This window comes from Podospora pseudopauciseta, chromosome 3 (assembly GCF_035222475.1).
Source record: "Podospora pseudopauciseta strain CBS 411.78 chromosome 3, whole genome shotgun sequence".
In the NCBI taxonomy this organism is placed as follows: Eukaryota; Fungi; Ascomycota; class Sordariomycetes; order Sordariales; family Podosporaceae; genus Podospora; species Podospora pseudopauciseta.
In genome coordinates, this window is record NC_085893.1 from 1,093,204 (window position 1) to 1,106,603 (window position 13,400).

Genomic DNA, 13,400 nt, shown 5'->3' on the forward strand with positions numbered 1-13,400 from the left:
CATTATCAGGGCCTCAAAAGATACCTAGGTAGTGTTGACACGTCTTGATTGCGATTAGCTGGCCCAAAGATCCACCTTTTATGCCACACACACCGCCCCCCCTCTCCCGCCAAAAAAAAAGAAAGAAAAAAAGAAAATAAAAAAAAGAAAATAAAAAAATATCCTCGACGCCCTATCAAGCTCTTCTAAACGCCCAGCAACCGTGACCTCTTCTAAACGCCCATACCAACCCATCTCAAACGCCCATTCAACCCATCCCGACGTCCACCAAGCTAGGTAACCTAAGCCCTACCAACAACCTCCACAACCTCCCCATCCGCCAACCTCCCCGTCTCAAGCATCCACCCCTCCCCCTCCACCTCCACAGGCGGCACCACAATCCCAAACCTCTCATACGGAAAATCAACCAGCGTACCCCTATACTCAGCCCACCCATCATCAACCTCCCCAAGCTGGTGCGTGTCCACCTCGCCCGCCTCGTACGTCCGTCCAGCCAGAACCTCCTTCTCCCGCCCCTCATACTCCTTCTTCAGCATCGGGTGAGGCGCCCAGATAACCCGCATCCCCGCCCGGCGACCAGCCTCAACCCCCGGAACGCTGTCCTCAAAGACAAGACACTCCTCGGGGGTAATCGGCTTCTCCCCCTCGGGAAGCGAGTCATTGATCGTCTTGAGGGCAAGCAAATAAATATCAGGAAGCGGCTTGCCCCGGCCGGGGGCAATCCGCTCGTCGTCGCCCAGGACGCGACGGTGGGTTTCAAAAACGCTAAACAGCTCCGTCAGGTGCGACGTCTTCAAGATAAAGTTTGACTTGTGGGACGACGTGGCGAGGGCGATGTGGACGCGGTGGGGGGTGGGCGCCGTCTCGCCAGCCCTGGACTCCTTGTTCTTCTCCATGTCCCAGTAGCGGGTGCGAGCGAGGTCGCTGAGAAGTGTAGGGATGCCGGGGAGGGGCTGGGTGCCGGGGAAGTGTTGGGCTTGGAGCTCATAGTACTGTTTGTGGTACCTGCGTCGAAAAAAAAGTCGGTGTCAGAACGGACCGTCAGGAAAGGAGACATCACTTACTCCTCAGGGGTGATCGGCAGCTGGGCCCAGTCGTGAAGCAGCTTGTTGGCCTGGGGACCGGGGCGGCCTTGCAGCTTGGCCTTGATGCTCCAGGGCAGCTTGGGACGCCCGTACTTTTCGAGGATCAGGTTGATGCAGAGCGTGTAGAGGTCCTCGGTGTCGAGCAGCAGACCATCCATGTCAAAGAGACAGGCCCGGACGGGGGGGAAGCTGTTGTTGGAGGGAATCGTTGTTAGTCTCGCCACGAGGCTGGACCCGGCCGGAATCACACAACATAGGGGTTCAGGGGACCTACTCGGTTCTGGGAGTCATTGTGAAGGCCGTGGTGTGCGGTGAACTGGGACGACCGTGGGCTCGTATCTGCTGGATGGACTAGAAAGAAAAAAAAGACAGGAGGCTCTGGGGGAAAGAAAAGGGCTCGTATTATAGATAGGTGGCTACCCTTGCCTAGATCGATCGGGTCTAATCAGGCACGTGGGTTAGAGTAGCTGATAAGATGTAGTGACAGAGAAGCCAACTACTCTTTGAGGTTGGAGATAAGACGGCGGACCTGCCCTCTTGTTGGATAACTTGTAGGGATCAGCAGAAGGAGAAGGGAGCACAACAATCGGATCCAAAGCAACGAAACAAAAAAAAAAAAAAAGGCAGGAACTGGATGTCACGAATTGGAGTAGCTACCCCTTGTCATGCGGGGTACCCCCCCAGCAAACTGATGCTCTTCCAGTGCTCCTCCCGGCGGACCTGTGACGCCACCAAGACAGGGGAGACATGTAGATACCCCGGCCGGCCCAGCCAGCGGAGAGCCGTCACGACTTTTTCCGAAGCTCTCGTTCGTCGAGAGCATCCGAGAGAGGAGCTCTCTGTAATGCTCTCACACACTCTCAAACTCTTGTCCGGCGGAATATTTCGGGCCGTTTAGGTACCCCTTGCGATGGGCTGGGTTGGCAGCCGAGGAAGACGCGAGATAAGGGGGGGAACTTGTGGGAGTGTGGAAGGTGTGATGAGATTGTGGAATGTTCAGACAGACAGAATGAGAAAAAAGCCGTGTGTTTGCTTGTTTGCTCCCCTCATCAGGGGTCCGTCCCATCTCGAGCGGACACCAAACGGCAGGAAGCCGTTGTCGTCTCCACAAAGCCTCAAAAAAAACCCAAAAAAAACCCCCCAAAAAACGGCCTTGGATCAACGTGAATCTGCCAAGACCCCGCCATCGGGCTGAGGTCTACAGTAGCGCCTCGAGAAAAAAGTGTCCGCTCCATGCCCAAAGCCCCAACAGCGTAACAACACCACGTTTCCAGCTCCGCCCCTTTCCCCTTTTTTCTCTCCTGTGAGCAGCCTCCTTATCTCGCATATCGGACGGACGGTTTGCTGCCAAAGACGATGGCTGCCCAAGATGAGGAGCCCCGGATAGCGGGAGCCGATGACGACATGGAGCAGCAGCGGCATGAAGAAAGGTTCCCCCCTGAAGAGGAAGCTGTAAGTCACTATGGCCCTCATTTCCGTTACCATGCTCAACTCAGCTCTGACCGGATGTTTTGTTGCTTTTCAAGTCCATGGTAGCGGACTCCAACGCGCACAAGACCGAGGCCAACTCTCTCTTTGGATCGGGCAAGTACGACATTGCCATCAACAAGTACGATGAGGCTCTTGCCGTGCTTCCCAACTATCTGGACTATGAGCTGGCCGTCTTACGATCCAACATTGCTGCCTGCCACCTGAAACTCGAAGAATGGAAGGAGGCCGTCACAAACGCAACAGCCGCCCTGGACTCTCTTGACAAGCTCGAGGGCAACGGCTCGTCGAAGAAGCAGGACCCCACCCCACCCACGGCAGAAGACGAGGTGGAGGGTGAGATTGTCAGCTCTGGTGCCAAAGCAGCCGGTCCGGCACTGGGCGATGACGCCCAGCGCAAGCGTCTGAATGATATCTCGAGAATCCGCGCCAAAGCTCTCATGCGTCGTGCTCGGGCCCGGAGTGAGCTGGGCGGGTGGTCCAACCTGGAAGGCGCAATCGAAGACTACAAGCGGCTGTCGACCTTGCCTGCCTACGACACGCTGATGAGCGCGACGGATAAGAAGATTGTCAGCACGCAACTCCGCGCCCTGCCGGCTCGTGCAAAGGCTGCGCAGGAGAAGGAGACGGCTGAGATGTGGGCCAAGCTCAAGGACCTGGGCAATGGCATCTTGAAGCCGTTTGGCCTCAGCACTGACAGCTTCAAGATGGTCAAGGACGAGAAGACGGGCGCATACAGCATGAACTTTGCTGGGGGTTCGGGCGGCAAGTGAGGGTGAAGCTGTAGCACGCAGAGATAATGTTTATTCAGTCTAGCTCTTGAGACATTCATGGGTCTTTGCATGTTGGGTGGTGGTACCTGAATCCATCCACAAGCAGGTGCGGCTGGAACCTCGGAGAGTATGGCTAGGTACCCAGACGTCCATGGCAGCTTCTGCTAACCTGCCGCATAGGTGTTCGGTGCCTTCCTGGACAGCTCACTTCAAGGAGGGACATTGATCGTCCGCCCAAGAATCCAAACTCTTCCCAACTTTTGTCATCAAAGCTCTTGTTCATTCCCATTCACTCTCCAAACAACTCTCCAGTGCAGTCTCTATCTTACAGCACAGTCTCTATCTCGGTCACCCCAGACATTAATCAAAAATGGAGTCAAGAGCGCACCATCTCCATTACCTCCAGCGCTACGTGGATGTCGACCACTGGCGCCCATACATCACCACCAGATACCCCGAGGAGATCCAATCCGGGGATGCCCGCGAATTTGAATACGAAATATTGGGTCAGGACGCCGGCCCACGACCCATCCCAGCCTTCCCCGTTGGCAACCTTGACGAGCTCGACATGCCCCGGAAACTCATCATTTTCTAGGTGAGAAACGGCTTCCGCATTCCGGCATGGATACCCGCTGCCAACCCCGAACTCCAACCCGGCGTCATCACCGACGACCACATCCGAATGGCCTGCATCATCCTCATCCAGATGGCGCCCGACCTGGCGAGGGAAATCCCCAGACGCTATCTCGAGATCCAGTCCATACTCGACAGGGGAATAGAAAGCAGCAGGAGAAGGGTCCTCACGGAGGAACGTGTCGCCGAGTATGCCCCGCAGGATTGGACCGCTTCCCCCGACGAGGGTGGGCTCAAGATGGAGGAAGAGCACTTGCCGGATGTGTACATGAGGATTCTGAGGACGTTTGAGGCTGCGGACGGCAAGGATGGGCCGTTTGGGTTGTTTGCGGATTTGTATCCCGGTGTTCGCGAGCATGACATTATTCCAGCTCCGAAGTGGCCTCGTTGTCTGGGACATTACATTTTTGACCGGGTGGCGCAGCGGAAGGTGACGGATCAGAGGCGTGACGCGTGGGCTGCCGGGAAGTTTGAGAAGAGTCGTGCTGCGATTGCTGCCGAGAAGGCTGCCACTGAGGCGGAGGCTGCCGCGCAGCAGCAGCAGCTGGAGCAGAAGCAGCAGCAACAGCAGCAACAGCAGCAACAGCAGCAACAGCAACAGCAACAGCAACAGCAACAGCAACAGCAGCAGCAGAAACCCCAGAGAAAGAGAGACAAAATTATTAGTATGATGCAATATGGCGCCCCGAAAGCACCTCTACCATGATTAGATGCCGAGTGAGAGGAGTTGTTTTACTCGGAAGCGATACATGTATCTTTCTTGTCACAGCGGAATGTTTAGGTGGGAGAGAATTTAGGATCGGGCTAGGGGAGAATGGAACATGTTTTGGTTGACGCTCTTTTTCTGATTTGAGTCTCTTGGGCTTGGTGTGTATGGATACCTTACCTACCATCTTGAAACCGCTCTGCTTATGAGGCATCTCGGAATACCTGTAGACTCTATAGAAACCTTTGTTTGAGCGCCGTTAGATCAGGCAACAGTCTTTAATTTTCTCTTTCTTTTTTTTTCAGGGCTTTTTATGTTTTTTTTTTTTTTTTTTTTTTTTTTTAAAAAAAAAAAAGAGGTGTCCGTTACCATTGTGTGAGAGTGCTGAGCAAAGGATTCAGATTCCGACGTCGAGAATTGGAACACATGCTTAGAAACATGCCCTGAGGGCAAGTCGGACTTGTCGGGCTGCTTCACACATGTTCAAAGGACTGGCTATATTAAACAGCAACACAAATAAAACCCAATAGGAGATGTATTGTCTGTACCAAATACAGTAAAGAGCAGTGATGATCTGACAGAGAAACCCCCTTCCCACCCCAAAACTCCAATACTATTTCCTGCTTGTTGCTGCTGTCGTTGTAGAGTTAGATACAATCTTTCTTTGTTGGACCACCCTTTTTCTGCAAGATATGACAAGACACCAAGGGAAAGAGCGAGCAGACAAATCATATCCATCCATCCATCAACAAACTAAAAAGCAGAAAAACTAAACATTCCCCCCCTGCCTACCTACCCATGTGTTATTTCCCTTTCGTATATCCCAACCCATTCCATCCATTTCATACAAAAGCGAGAGAGATCGATCAGTCATGTCTTGACTCCAGGGCTTTTTAAACCCTCCCATAAACATTCACCACCCCATCCCCCCAAATCCCCACAACGGACATGAAGAACCCCAGTCCCAAGACAGACACCTGGACAACCTGCTTCTTGAGCCACCCCTCCACCTTAGCCCTCACCTCCTCCCCGTTCGCCTCCTCCCCAACCTCCAACACCTCATCCTCCTCGCTCTCTTCCTCTTGCTCTTCACCAAGGACCTCGTAGCTGGCTTCCATTCTCGCGCGGGCAGAGGTAGAGGGCTTCTTCTTCTTTTGCTGGGGGAAGGACTTCTTGCTGCCGGCAGTGGTGGCGGGGGAAGAAGGTCCGAGAGAGATGTAAGGAGCGACCAAATCCGTCACGACGAGCTGGGAGCCGAGGATGAGGGCCGAGGTGTAGAGGAGGTAGGGGTGGCGGAGGGGTTTGGGGGAGAGATAGTATGCGAGGAGGAAGGCGGTTCCAGAGAGGCCGGAGAGGGATCGGAGTTGTTTGGTCGAGGTTGTGGTGAGGGAGTCAAAGGCGCGGAGGGCTGTGGTGGCGGAGGGGAGGTTGAGGAGGGAGGGGATGGTGAGGGTTGTTAGGGTGTAGGAGAGGCCCTGGTCAGTGAGCGTCATGTTAGTTGCTGTTCAAGGTGAAGGCATCATGCGATGCCATGTGGAAAGCAACACATACCGTCAACAACCCCAACGACACCGTCCCCACAAACTTGAGCGCCGAGACGCCCCTCGTTGCCATGATGTTACGAGTGTGTGCTTAATCTCTTGATCAATCCAGTCTCACTTTCTTATCAAAACGCGCGGATGGCCGTCGAAGGTTCGAAAGGTGTCACCAAGTTTGCCTGACGCAAAGTCGTGGTCGTAAGAAGCCAGTGTTGCCGAGCTCACGGTTAAAGCTTAAGGTCTTGCCTATTGCGTGGTTGGACTGCCCGCCCGCCCCGCCGAAAGGAGGGGATGAGGGGCTGGATCTTCTTGGTCCAGCCCCGCTGCAACTCACAGCGGCCCGTTTCCACTTTTGCGTCATCGCTCGATCAGGTTAACAAGGGGGTAGCTGATAGAACACCCTAACCCTGATTCAAGATGGAAGACCACACATTCTGCAGATATCCACCCCCCGATGCAACTTGTTTCCCAATATCCGCCACCCCACCAACATCCACTATCGTGAAGGCGCGATGGCAGAGTGGTCTAATGCGTGAGACTCGAAATCTCATCTCTTCGGAGGCGTCGGTTCAAATCCGGCTCGCGTCGATAGGATAAATTTACTTTTACAGTTTGGGTTTTTTTTTTACACTATTCACGGCCAACACAGCACAACGTTGTCAAGGGCGGATGCTTTATTTCCGGTTTGGCAGCTTCATGTTTGTCTTGCAAGCCAGCTATGATCAAATATCACAGCTTCACAAACCTCTCACACATGTACCCATTAACAGATATACTCACTGTGTTTTGACCGCAGCTGATAGTCTGATACAACTACTGCCACGCATCATTAATTCGCTTGTTCACTCCGCTACATGCCACTCCCGATCATCATAACTTTCCTCCCCCCTTCATCCTCCTCTCATCTACTCCCTCCCATCAAACACACCCTCATCACCTTCCCACTCACTACCAGACCCCTAGTCAACATTCAACCTCCACAACCCATCCCCCAAAAAGTGCGCATCCTCCATCACCGGCCCCTTCCCCTTCTCCTTGATCTCCCTCGTCCCCATAACCAGCACCCCCACCGCCGCCGCCTCCTCCTTTCCCTCAGCCATAACCACAACCGGCTCCCCCTTCTCCAACTCCCTACTCCACCTCCCCTCCCCATCAGCCCCCTCATTCGGCGCCCCCTCCCCAAGCGTCTCCCTCCCCTCCCTCGCATCCGGCTCCGGCAACCTCCCGCCCGCAGAAGTCAACCCTGGCGCCATGAGCGTCGCGCCCGACAAGACAAACCGGATAGCACCGCGGTCTATCCTCACGGTGGGGAAGCACTGCGGGAACCGATGCACGAGCTTGAGGTGGGGAAGGAGGACGTCGCTGTCGTGCTGGAAGAACAGGGGGTTTCCGTCGCAGACGTAGAGGGATACCCGGTCGGGGAGCTTCATCTGCTCGAGGGAGGACTTTTTGGGCATGATCTCTTCGATGAAGGGGTTGAGGAGGGGGTAGGTCTGCAGGAGCGAGGTCCGGAGGGAGCGCTGGATGGAGGATTTGAGTTTTTGTTTTGGGGAAGCGGTGAGGCTTTACAACAGAGGGTTAGTTTCCTTATAGCTGGAGGGAGAAGGGGGCCGTACTCTTTCTTGAAAGGCATCTTGTTTGTTGAGGTTGAGAGAGCTGCGCGGCTCTCTTGCGGTGAACTTTGTGGTGGTTGGTTTGGATCAAGTGAGGGAAGTGGTATGGAGCTGATTTTGAAAATCTCGTCTTCTTATAGCTGCGACTTTGTCTCGTTGTTGTAGCGCAAAATATCTGATGATGCTACTCAAAATGCCAGGAGTTGCCTGTTGCTCGGAGGTTGCCCCGCGATGCGGAATTGAATGGAGGGGTAAATCAGAACAATAGCCCCACTTTCAACGTTCCTGGGCCACTGCCAAGGTTGTGATAAGGGGGTCCGATAAGCCTACGAGAGCACCACTGTCGTCACCCGCCCCTTGAGCATCGATGGACGGCACTTGAGAGCATCAACAAAGACGTAGGCATAATGGTGAGAATAGGATTCAGTCATTAAAGTAGGCTATAGCTTCAAACCCGCCCAAAAACATCAACCAGCAGGTATAAGAGCGTAGGTCTAGATGATATCCGCTTCCGGCCCAGTTCAACCCCGCAATCTAACTCCCCTCCAGTTCCTTAACCGTGAGAAACGTGCGAAACAGTCCCGTCTTCCTGGACATGTACATTCAGCCTGTTGGGGTTGAAGTCCTTGGTAACCATCGAGCCTGGCTCGATGACTCTGGTGGATTCAGGGAGGTCCTTCTTGCAGAAGCACTGTTGACAACCATCCGTCAGCATGCTGTTCATTCTTGAGAGGGCGGTTGAAAGGGACATACAGTCTCTGAGCTTGGCTCGTTCTCTGATAGCGTCTTGCCGACAAGCTTGTTCATCCACTCCTGGGTCTTGTCCTCGGGCATGTTGTCGGCTGTTACTCCTGGGACGACGAGAGGCATCTTGGTGTTGGTTCTAGGTTGGTGTTATGAGCGATTCGTGTAGTTATTCTCGGAGCGTGCGATGTTCTGCTTTATTGGTATGTTGACCTGTTTGATGTAGATAGGTCTGGGGATCAGGAGGTCAAGATGGGATTTAAGTACGTGGTGGTTGTGCAGGAGCGCTTAAAGGGTCCGATGACGTAGCATTGGCTCTGCCGGCTAGTTGCGGGGCGGGTGAACAAAACGGTGGGACTCAGCCACATCGTGAACATAACTTTATACCAATTAGCAAACAATTGCACACGTGAGCATAAAGCATGTGAAGTGTTCCAGCATCTGAAGAAGAAGAAATCCAAAATACAGGAGAGGTGAGTAAAAACTGCAAAAGGAATGGTTTTGATTTCGTCCAGGCTCGAACTGGAGACCTTCAGTGTGTTAGACTGACGTGATAACCAACTACACCACGAAACCATAACATGGTTGACTGGAGGTTCCATCAGAGCTAGCCCTTATTGCACAAGCTCTGCCAGCTCTGGAACATGATGTTGCTGGGTGGCATTGCAGGTGGACTCAGGGGTAAAAAGGGGCGCCGGAAGCACAGCATGGTTGCTGCTATCACAGACGAAACAGCAAGCACATTATATCAAGACTTCAAGTTTTCACCTGCCATGTTTCTTTCGTAGCTCACCTTGTTTTAAGTTTTCATGTGTCACAATCGGTGTACCTTGCTAAGGGCTTAAGGTTTTTGAGGCATTCAAGCCATTAACTGGACATTGCAAAGATGAAGGCATTGTCTTTAGGGCCACAAGTCTGCTTTTGAGATCCAGGGACGAGTACGTCTCATGTATTAGGTTACTGTGATCCATATCTGAAAGTATTCACCGATCTCGATAGAGGTAGGCCATACGTCAGTTTTGGATCTGAACTTGAAATGGCAGAGTCGGCAAGTCCGATAGTCTTGTCCGGGCTTCCACGTTTCTTTAATGGTTTCCGACTTCCCTGCGGGGAAGACACCAGGCTAGTTTAGGATTCGCCCAGCACAAACAGATCTTGGTACCGACGGGATCTAATAACATCCATGGTTCGTTCGAGAGGCAATATTTTTTGTGGGAATACTCGGACAACTGGTTCCTTAGCTCCTGGTATAAGTGCGCTTGCATGGATTCTGTACTGAGGGAACTTGGAGAAGCTGTGATTATTCTGTAACAAGCTGAAACATAAATGTGCTCTTTAGTACAGTGTGCCTGGGCCAATATGTCTTTCTTGGGGTTTCCTATTGACAACTCTTTACGCAGTAGGGAGCAAAAGAAAAAACACAGCTGCAGGTACCTGGCTGAAACCACGAACACCTCAAAGCTCTAAACCTCCATACAAATTCCCTCTAAAATCTTTGATGGCGTATGGCTGTAGAGTGGCTTCGACTGGACTCTGCAGTTTTACTTACCCATCGCATAGTGTAAAACCACCATGATAGTCCATACGGGTCCTATCAACGCCTCTTCCCTGTGAGAATACACAAAGAGGCCGTCTCGGCATACTATCTCTAAACTGACCATGGTGGCGGACTTCGGAGTCGCCGCCCTCTCAAAAGATTTTGACAGCTGGTATACGTGTCATCCGACCCGGATCCAAAATCTGTGCCCTTTTTGACTTTACCTTGGCGGCATTGCAAGCCGGAAGAGGTTGATAATGGGCTGGTCGTGGATATAAAGTGCAGGCGATAAGGCCTCAAATCCATCACGAGCTCAAGCCACAAGGATCGCATTGCTGCCGAGCCCAGCAAACGCACTCCGGGCGCCTGCCTCATGCCAGATCTCCACGGCACTCCGCAACCTTCCCCAACCTTCCGCCTGAAAGCAACCACCTGTTCCGCAACGTCTCATTGGAAGATGTGCTCCCAGTGCCCGGAGGGGCATAGAAAGAACAGCGATGCAGCTGGCCTTGGAGCAAATCTCTCTCTCTCTCTCTTCGCCATTTCACCGTCCTAGGATCAAGCCATACTGGGCAGCCATCTTTTTTCGTGGTCTTTAGGTCATCTGTTCAGCAATCAGCTTATCTCCCCACTTGTATACCTACGTGGTCCCTCCACCCCGAGCGTTTGGTTCGGCGTGGTGATCTGCGGGGAGAAGCCAGTAAGCCCGCCCAATCTCCAGTCGCTCTCAATGTCCTCCCATGGCCTTTTTCGCTTGCCTGTTGAACTTCAGGCTGTGGGAGCCCTTGATCAGCCACAAATCCTGTTTGTTAACTGGAACAACCTAACTCTTAATTGTCACCAGGCAACCCATCTTCAACATAGCGTCCGCCAATCTAAGGTAGAAGGATTCAGCCACATCGCCCTTTCCCTCAAGAGCTGGCTGCTTGGTTATCCCCATCTGCTAGATCATCCATAGTCAAGCGGCATCAAAATCGGTAGTCACCGCGAAAAAAAAAGCTACGATGCCCAAAGGAGCGACGCAGCATCACTGGCATGTGGTTTCTCTCACCTCGAGTCAAGTCAGCATCCAATGGCACCATTGCTGACATTCTAGGTACCTCCAACTAGCCCGGTGTGCTTCCACATTGCAAAGCCCCGTTGCTATGCGCGGAAACACCTCGTGCAATGCGAAACTCACACCGTGTTCCACTCATCGAGGTCTCAATGGTAAGTCGTGAGTTCACTCCAATCACACCTTTCCTTCTCGACCGGTTTCGAGTCGAATGGACTAGGCCTAGGCTCCAGCATGTGTCGAGCGGCCCGGGAAACCCACACTGGATCTACCGCCAGCGGTCCGGCCAGTTGGAGGGAGGACCAGGTCCGGATCGGTCGGGTTGTCCATATCTCCCAAGGTACTCTGGGGACCTGGCGCCACATCAGATGTGGTATCAACACCCCAACACGACCCAACAGTGGTCAACTTTTCTCTTTGGGCACTGGTTCGAACCCGAGAGGTTGACACCGTCCAACAAGGTCCAGGGCCACCGAGGTGTATCCGTGGTTGACGGGATGGGAAGACGACCTCTGATGGTCCTTCTGAGTCTGAGGTCTCTGGTTCCCTTCATCGTCCAGCATGCATCTAGTCTGGTTGCCATCGTCATCGCTTTCTTTCGGCACAGCTTCTCGGAATCGCGGGACCTTTGGCCCAAGCTGTCTTGATAACTGTGGACAACCTGCTGACTGTTCACCAGCGTCCAATGCCACGATGATGAGCTCCGTGCCGAAAGAGTGCAAAGATCTCAAAGGACGCAAAGCGCCGACGCCGGCGACAAAAGAACCCGGAAGAAAAAGGGCCAGAAGAGGCGAGAAAGTAGTCCCGACTTTGACTCCAAGAGTGAAAAGATCGACACCAAGAGCACCAAGAAGCGCAAACGTTAATCTCCCCCAAACGTGGCTGTCTGGTGTATCCTGTGGTGGCATCCAGACTTGTCAATCCGGGAGGGGTTGCCTCCATGCGTGAGGTCAGAGAGTCGATGTCTTTCAGCAAAACATCACTCCCTTTGCTGACAACGAGGGGTGGGGAATCATGGAGAATGTCAACTTGATCTTTGCATGGTTCTGGTTGGCGGCATTTCTGGGCGGGCGTTTTGCTGGAGTTGTCATTGCATCTTTCTGATATGGGGCAAGGAGGGCAAAGCGAACAGCGATTGATAGGAATTGGTGAATCAGCCATAGTATAACAACTTGGCTTTTCTCTTCTGGCAACTTGTCTCTTGAGAGGCGTCTCTCTTCGACCAACATTCTGACCCCCCTCCGTGGATCGTCACCTCGCCGCTGTTGGGTCAAACTTTCGACGTGTTGGGCAACTCAAAATGCATGGGCAAATGCAACACTGGCGGCCAGAGGATCAGCCCAAAAGAAGCGAGTGCGGCTGACCATATTATTCGGCCTGAGAGAAAATAGAAGTCGACAGGAAGCTCTCACGCTCTTTCGTGAATCGAAGGTCCCAATGCCAACAACACCTTGGCAGACGTTGAGCCATTGTTTCATCAAGCCGCCGTTGAGATCCAAACTAGGGTTAGGGGATACTACACTAGTTCCGGCAGCCGCTTTACCAGAACAGCAACCTTTGGTTCTCGGACTTTTGAACTGCTCACCTCAGTGCTTTCCAGCCCTGTTCAGCCCCCTTGAAGAAGACCTCGGTTTTGACTTATTATATTCGTAATACTCGGATCCCAAGGCTATTCGCCCAGCAGATCTACAAAAGAACGCTATCCCCAATTTTTGATGTTCGCTCAGCCCGATCCCGTGTTGTGGGGCAAGGCTCATTTTCCCACACCCAACAGGAACCGCAAAAGGTCCAACCACGGGCTGGCGGATGCTGCCGACAGAGCTCTGGCCAGGACCCTGAGAAATTTTGCCCCAAAACTCGGTCTGGAGCTTGGCTGGGGGTTTACGGCGAGGACATGACTCTAGACCATTTCCTTACCTCTCCAAGTAGATGTCTACCGAGTATAGACTCTCTCCGTCTTCAACAGACAGAGGCACAAACATTGAAACAGTGACAGCCTGCAGCAACCCACATCCTCATCTTCAACCTGCAATCCCATCGCAACCCAAGCCCAAAGCAGGGGGTTCCCCGGTCCGTGATGTTTCTCCTTCCATTGGCCACACTTCCTGTCCAACGTGGACCCTCAGCCCACACCGCCAAGCCATTTCTCGTCTCAATTGGGGAAAGGACCCCTGCTCCCTTGGACTGCCATCGTGAAGCGCAGCCTCAGAAGCTGCATGTCGGCTCCCG

The 13,400-nt window shown here is 53.1% G+C and overlaps 8 protein-coding genes and 2 non-coding genes across 10 annotated transcripts; 6 read left to right on the forward strand and 4 right to left on the reverse strand.

Moving 5' to 3' along the window:
- Positions 1 to 179: 179 nt before the first annotated feature.
- On the reverse strand, positions 180 to 1,687 carry QC763_303050 (uncharacterized protein). Its single transcript, XM_062910756.1, has 3 exons — positions 1,360 to 1,687; positions 1,065 to 1,274; positions 180 to 1,005 (listed from the first exon to the last, which is right to left on the reverse strand). Exons 1-3 carry the CDS (start codon positions 1,374 to 1,376, stop codon positions 282 to 284), a joined length of 951 nt encoding a protein of 316 aa, XP_062766721.1. The 5' UTR covers positions 1,377 to 1,687; the 3' UTR covers positions 180 to 281.
- Positions 1,688 to 2,027: 340 nt separating this feature from the next.
- QC763_303060 (uncharacterized protein) lies at positions 2,028 to 3,346 on the forward strand (the record flags this gene model as incomplete). The annotated part of the gene is made up of 2 exons (XM_062910757.1): positions 2,028 to 2,537; positions 2,612 to 3,346. Exons 1-2 carry the CDS (start codon positions 2,442 to 2,444, stop codon positions 3,344 to 3,346), a joined length of 831 nt encoding a protein of 276 aa, XP_062766722.1. The 5' UTR covers positions 2,028 to 2,441.
- Positions 3,347 to 3,716: 370 nt separating this feature from the next.
- On the forward strand, positions 3,717 to 4,685 carry QC763_303065 (uncharacterized protein; the record flags this gene model as incomplete). The annotated part of the gene is made up of 2 exons (XM_062910758.1): positions 3,717 to 3,890; positions 3,942 to 4,685. 2 exons carry the CDS (start codon positions 3,717 to 3,719, stop codon positions 4,683 to 4,685), a joined length of 918 nt encoding a protein of 305 aa, XP_062766723.1.
- A 494-nt stretch (positions 4,686 to 5,179) lies between these two features.
- On the reverse strand, positions 5,180 to 6,525 carry QC763_303070 (uncharacterized protein). The gene is made up of 2 exons (XM_062910759.1): positions 6,237 to 6,525; positions 5,180 to 6,160 (listed from the first exon to the last, which is right to left on the reverse strand). The coding sequence occupies exons 1-2, from the start codon at positions 6,297 to 6,299 to the stop codon at positions 5,579 to 5,581; spliced, it is 645 nt and encodes a 214-aa protein (XP_062766724.1). The 5' UTR covers positions 6,300 to 6,525; the 3' UTR covers positions 5,180 to 5,578.
- A 204-nt stretch (positions 6,526 to 6,729) lies between these two features.
- On the forward strand, positions 6,730 to 6,811 carry QC763_0050260. The gene has a single exon. It is a non-coding gene; the product is annotated as a tRNA-Ser (tRNA).
- Positions 6,812 to 6,973: 162 nt separating this feature from the next.
- TMA20 (translation machinery-associated protein 20) lies at positions 6,974 to 7,856 on the reverse strand (the record flags this gene model as incomplete). The annotated part of the gene is made up of 2 exons (XM_062910760.1): positions 6,974 to 7,786; positions 7,840 to 7,856. 2 exons carry the CDS (start codon positions 7,854 to 7,856, stop codon positions 7,183 to 7,185), a joined length of 621 nt encoding a protein of 206 aa, XP_062766725.1. The 3' UTR covers positions 6,974 to 7,182.
- A 533-nt stretch (positions 7,857 to 8,389) lies between these two features.
- Positions 8,390 to 9,150, reverse strand: QC763_303090 (uncharacterized protein; the record flags this gene model as incomplete). The annotated part of the gene is made up of 3 exons (XM_062910761.1): positions 9,131 to 9,150; positions 8,590 to 8,959; positions 8,390 to 8,527 (listed from the first exon to the last, which is right to left on the reverse strand). The coding sequence occupies exons 2-3, from the start codon at positions 8,704 to 8,706 to the stop codon at positions 8,390 to 8,392; spliced, it is 255 nt and encodes an 84-aa protein (XP_062766726.1). The 5' UTR covers positions 8,707 to 8,959; positions 9,131 to 9,150.
- QC763_0050290 lies at positions 9,083 to 9,156 on the forward strand. Its single transcript has one exon. It is a non-coding gene; the product is annotated as a tRNA-Val (tRNA).
- A 2,106-nt stretch (positions 9,157 to 11,262) lies between these two features.
- On the forward strand, positions 11,263 to 12,037 carry QC763_0050300 (uncharacterized protein; the record flags this gene model as incomplete). The annotated part of the gene is made up of 2 exons (XM_062905755.1): positions 11,263 to 11,300; positions 11,851 to 12,037. 2 exons carry the CDS (start codon positions 11,263 to 11,265, stop codon positions 12,035 to 12,037), a joined length of 225 nt encoding a protein of 74 aa, XP_062766727.1.
- Positions 12,038 to 12,608: 571 nt separating this feature from the next.
- QC763_0050310 (uncharacterized protein) lies at positions 12,609 to 13,069 on the forward strand (the record flags this gene model as incomplete). The annotated part of the gene is made up of 2 exons (XM_062905756.1): positions 12,609 to 12,676; positions 12,946 to 13,069. The coding sequence occupies 2 exons, from the start codon at positions 12,609 to 12,611 to the stop codon at positions 13,067 to 13,069; spliced, it is 192 nt and encodes a 63-aa protein (XP_062766728.1).
- Positions 13,070 to 13,400: the final 331 nt, after the last annotated feature.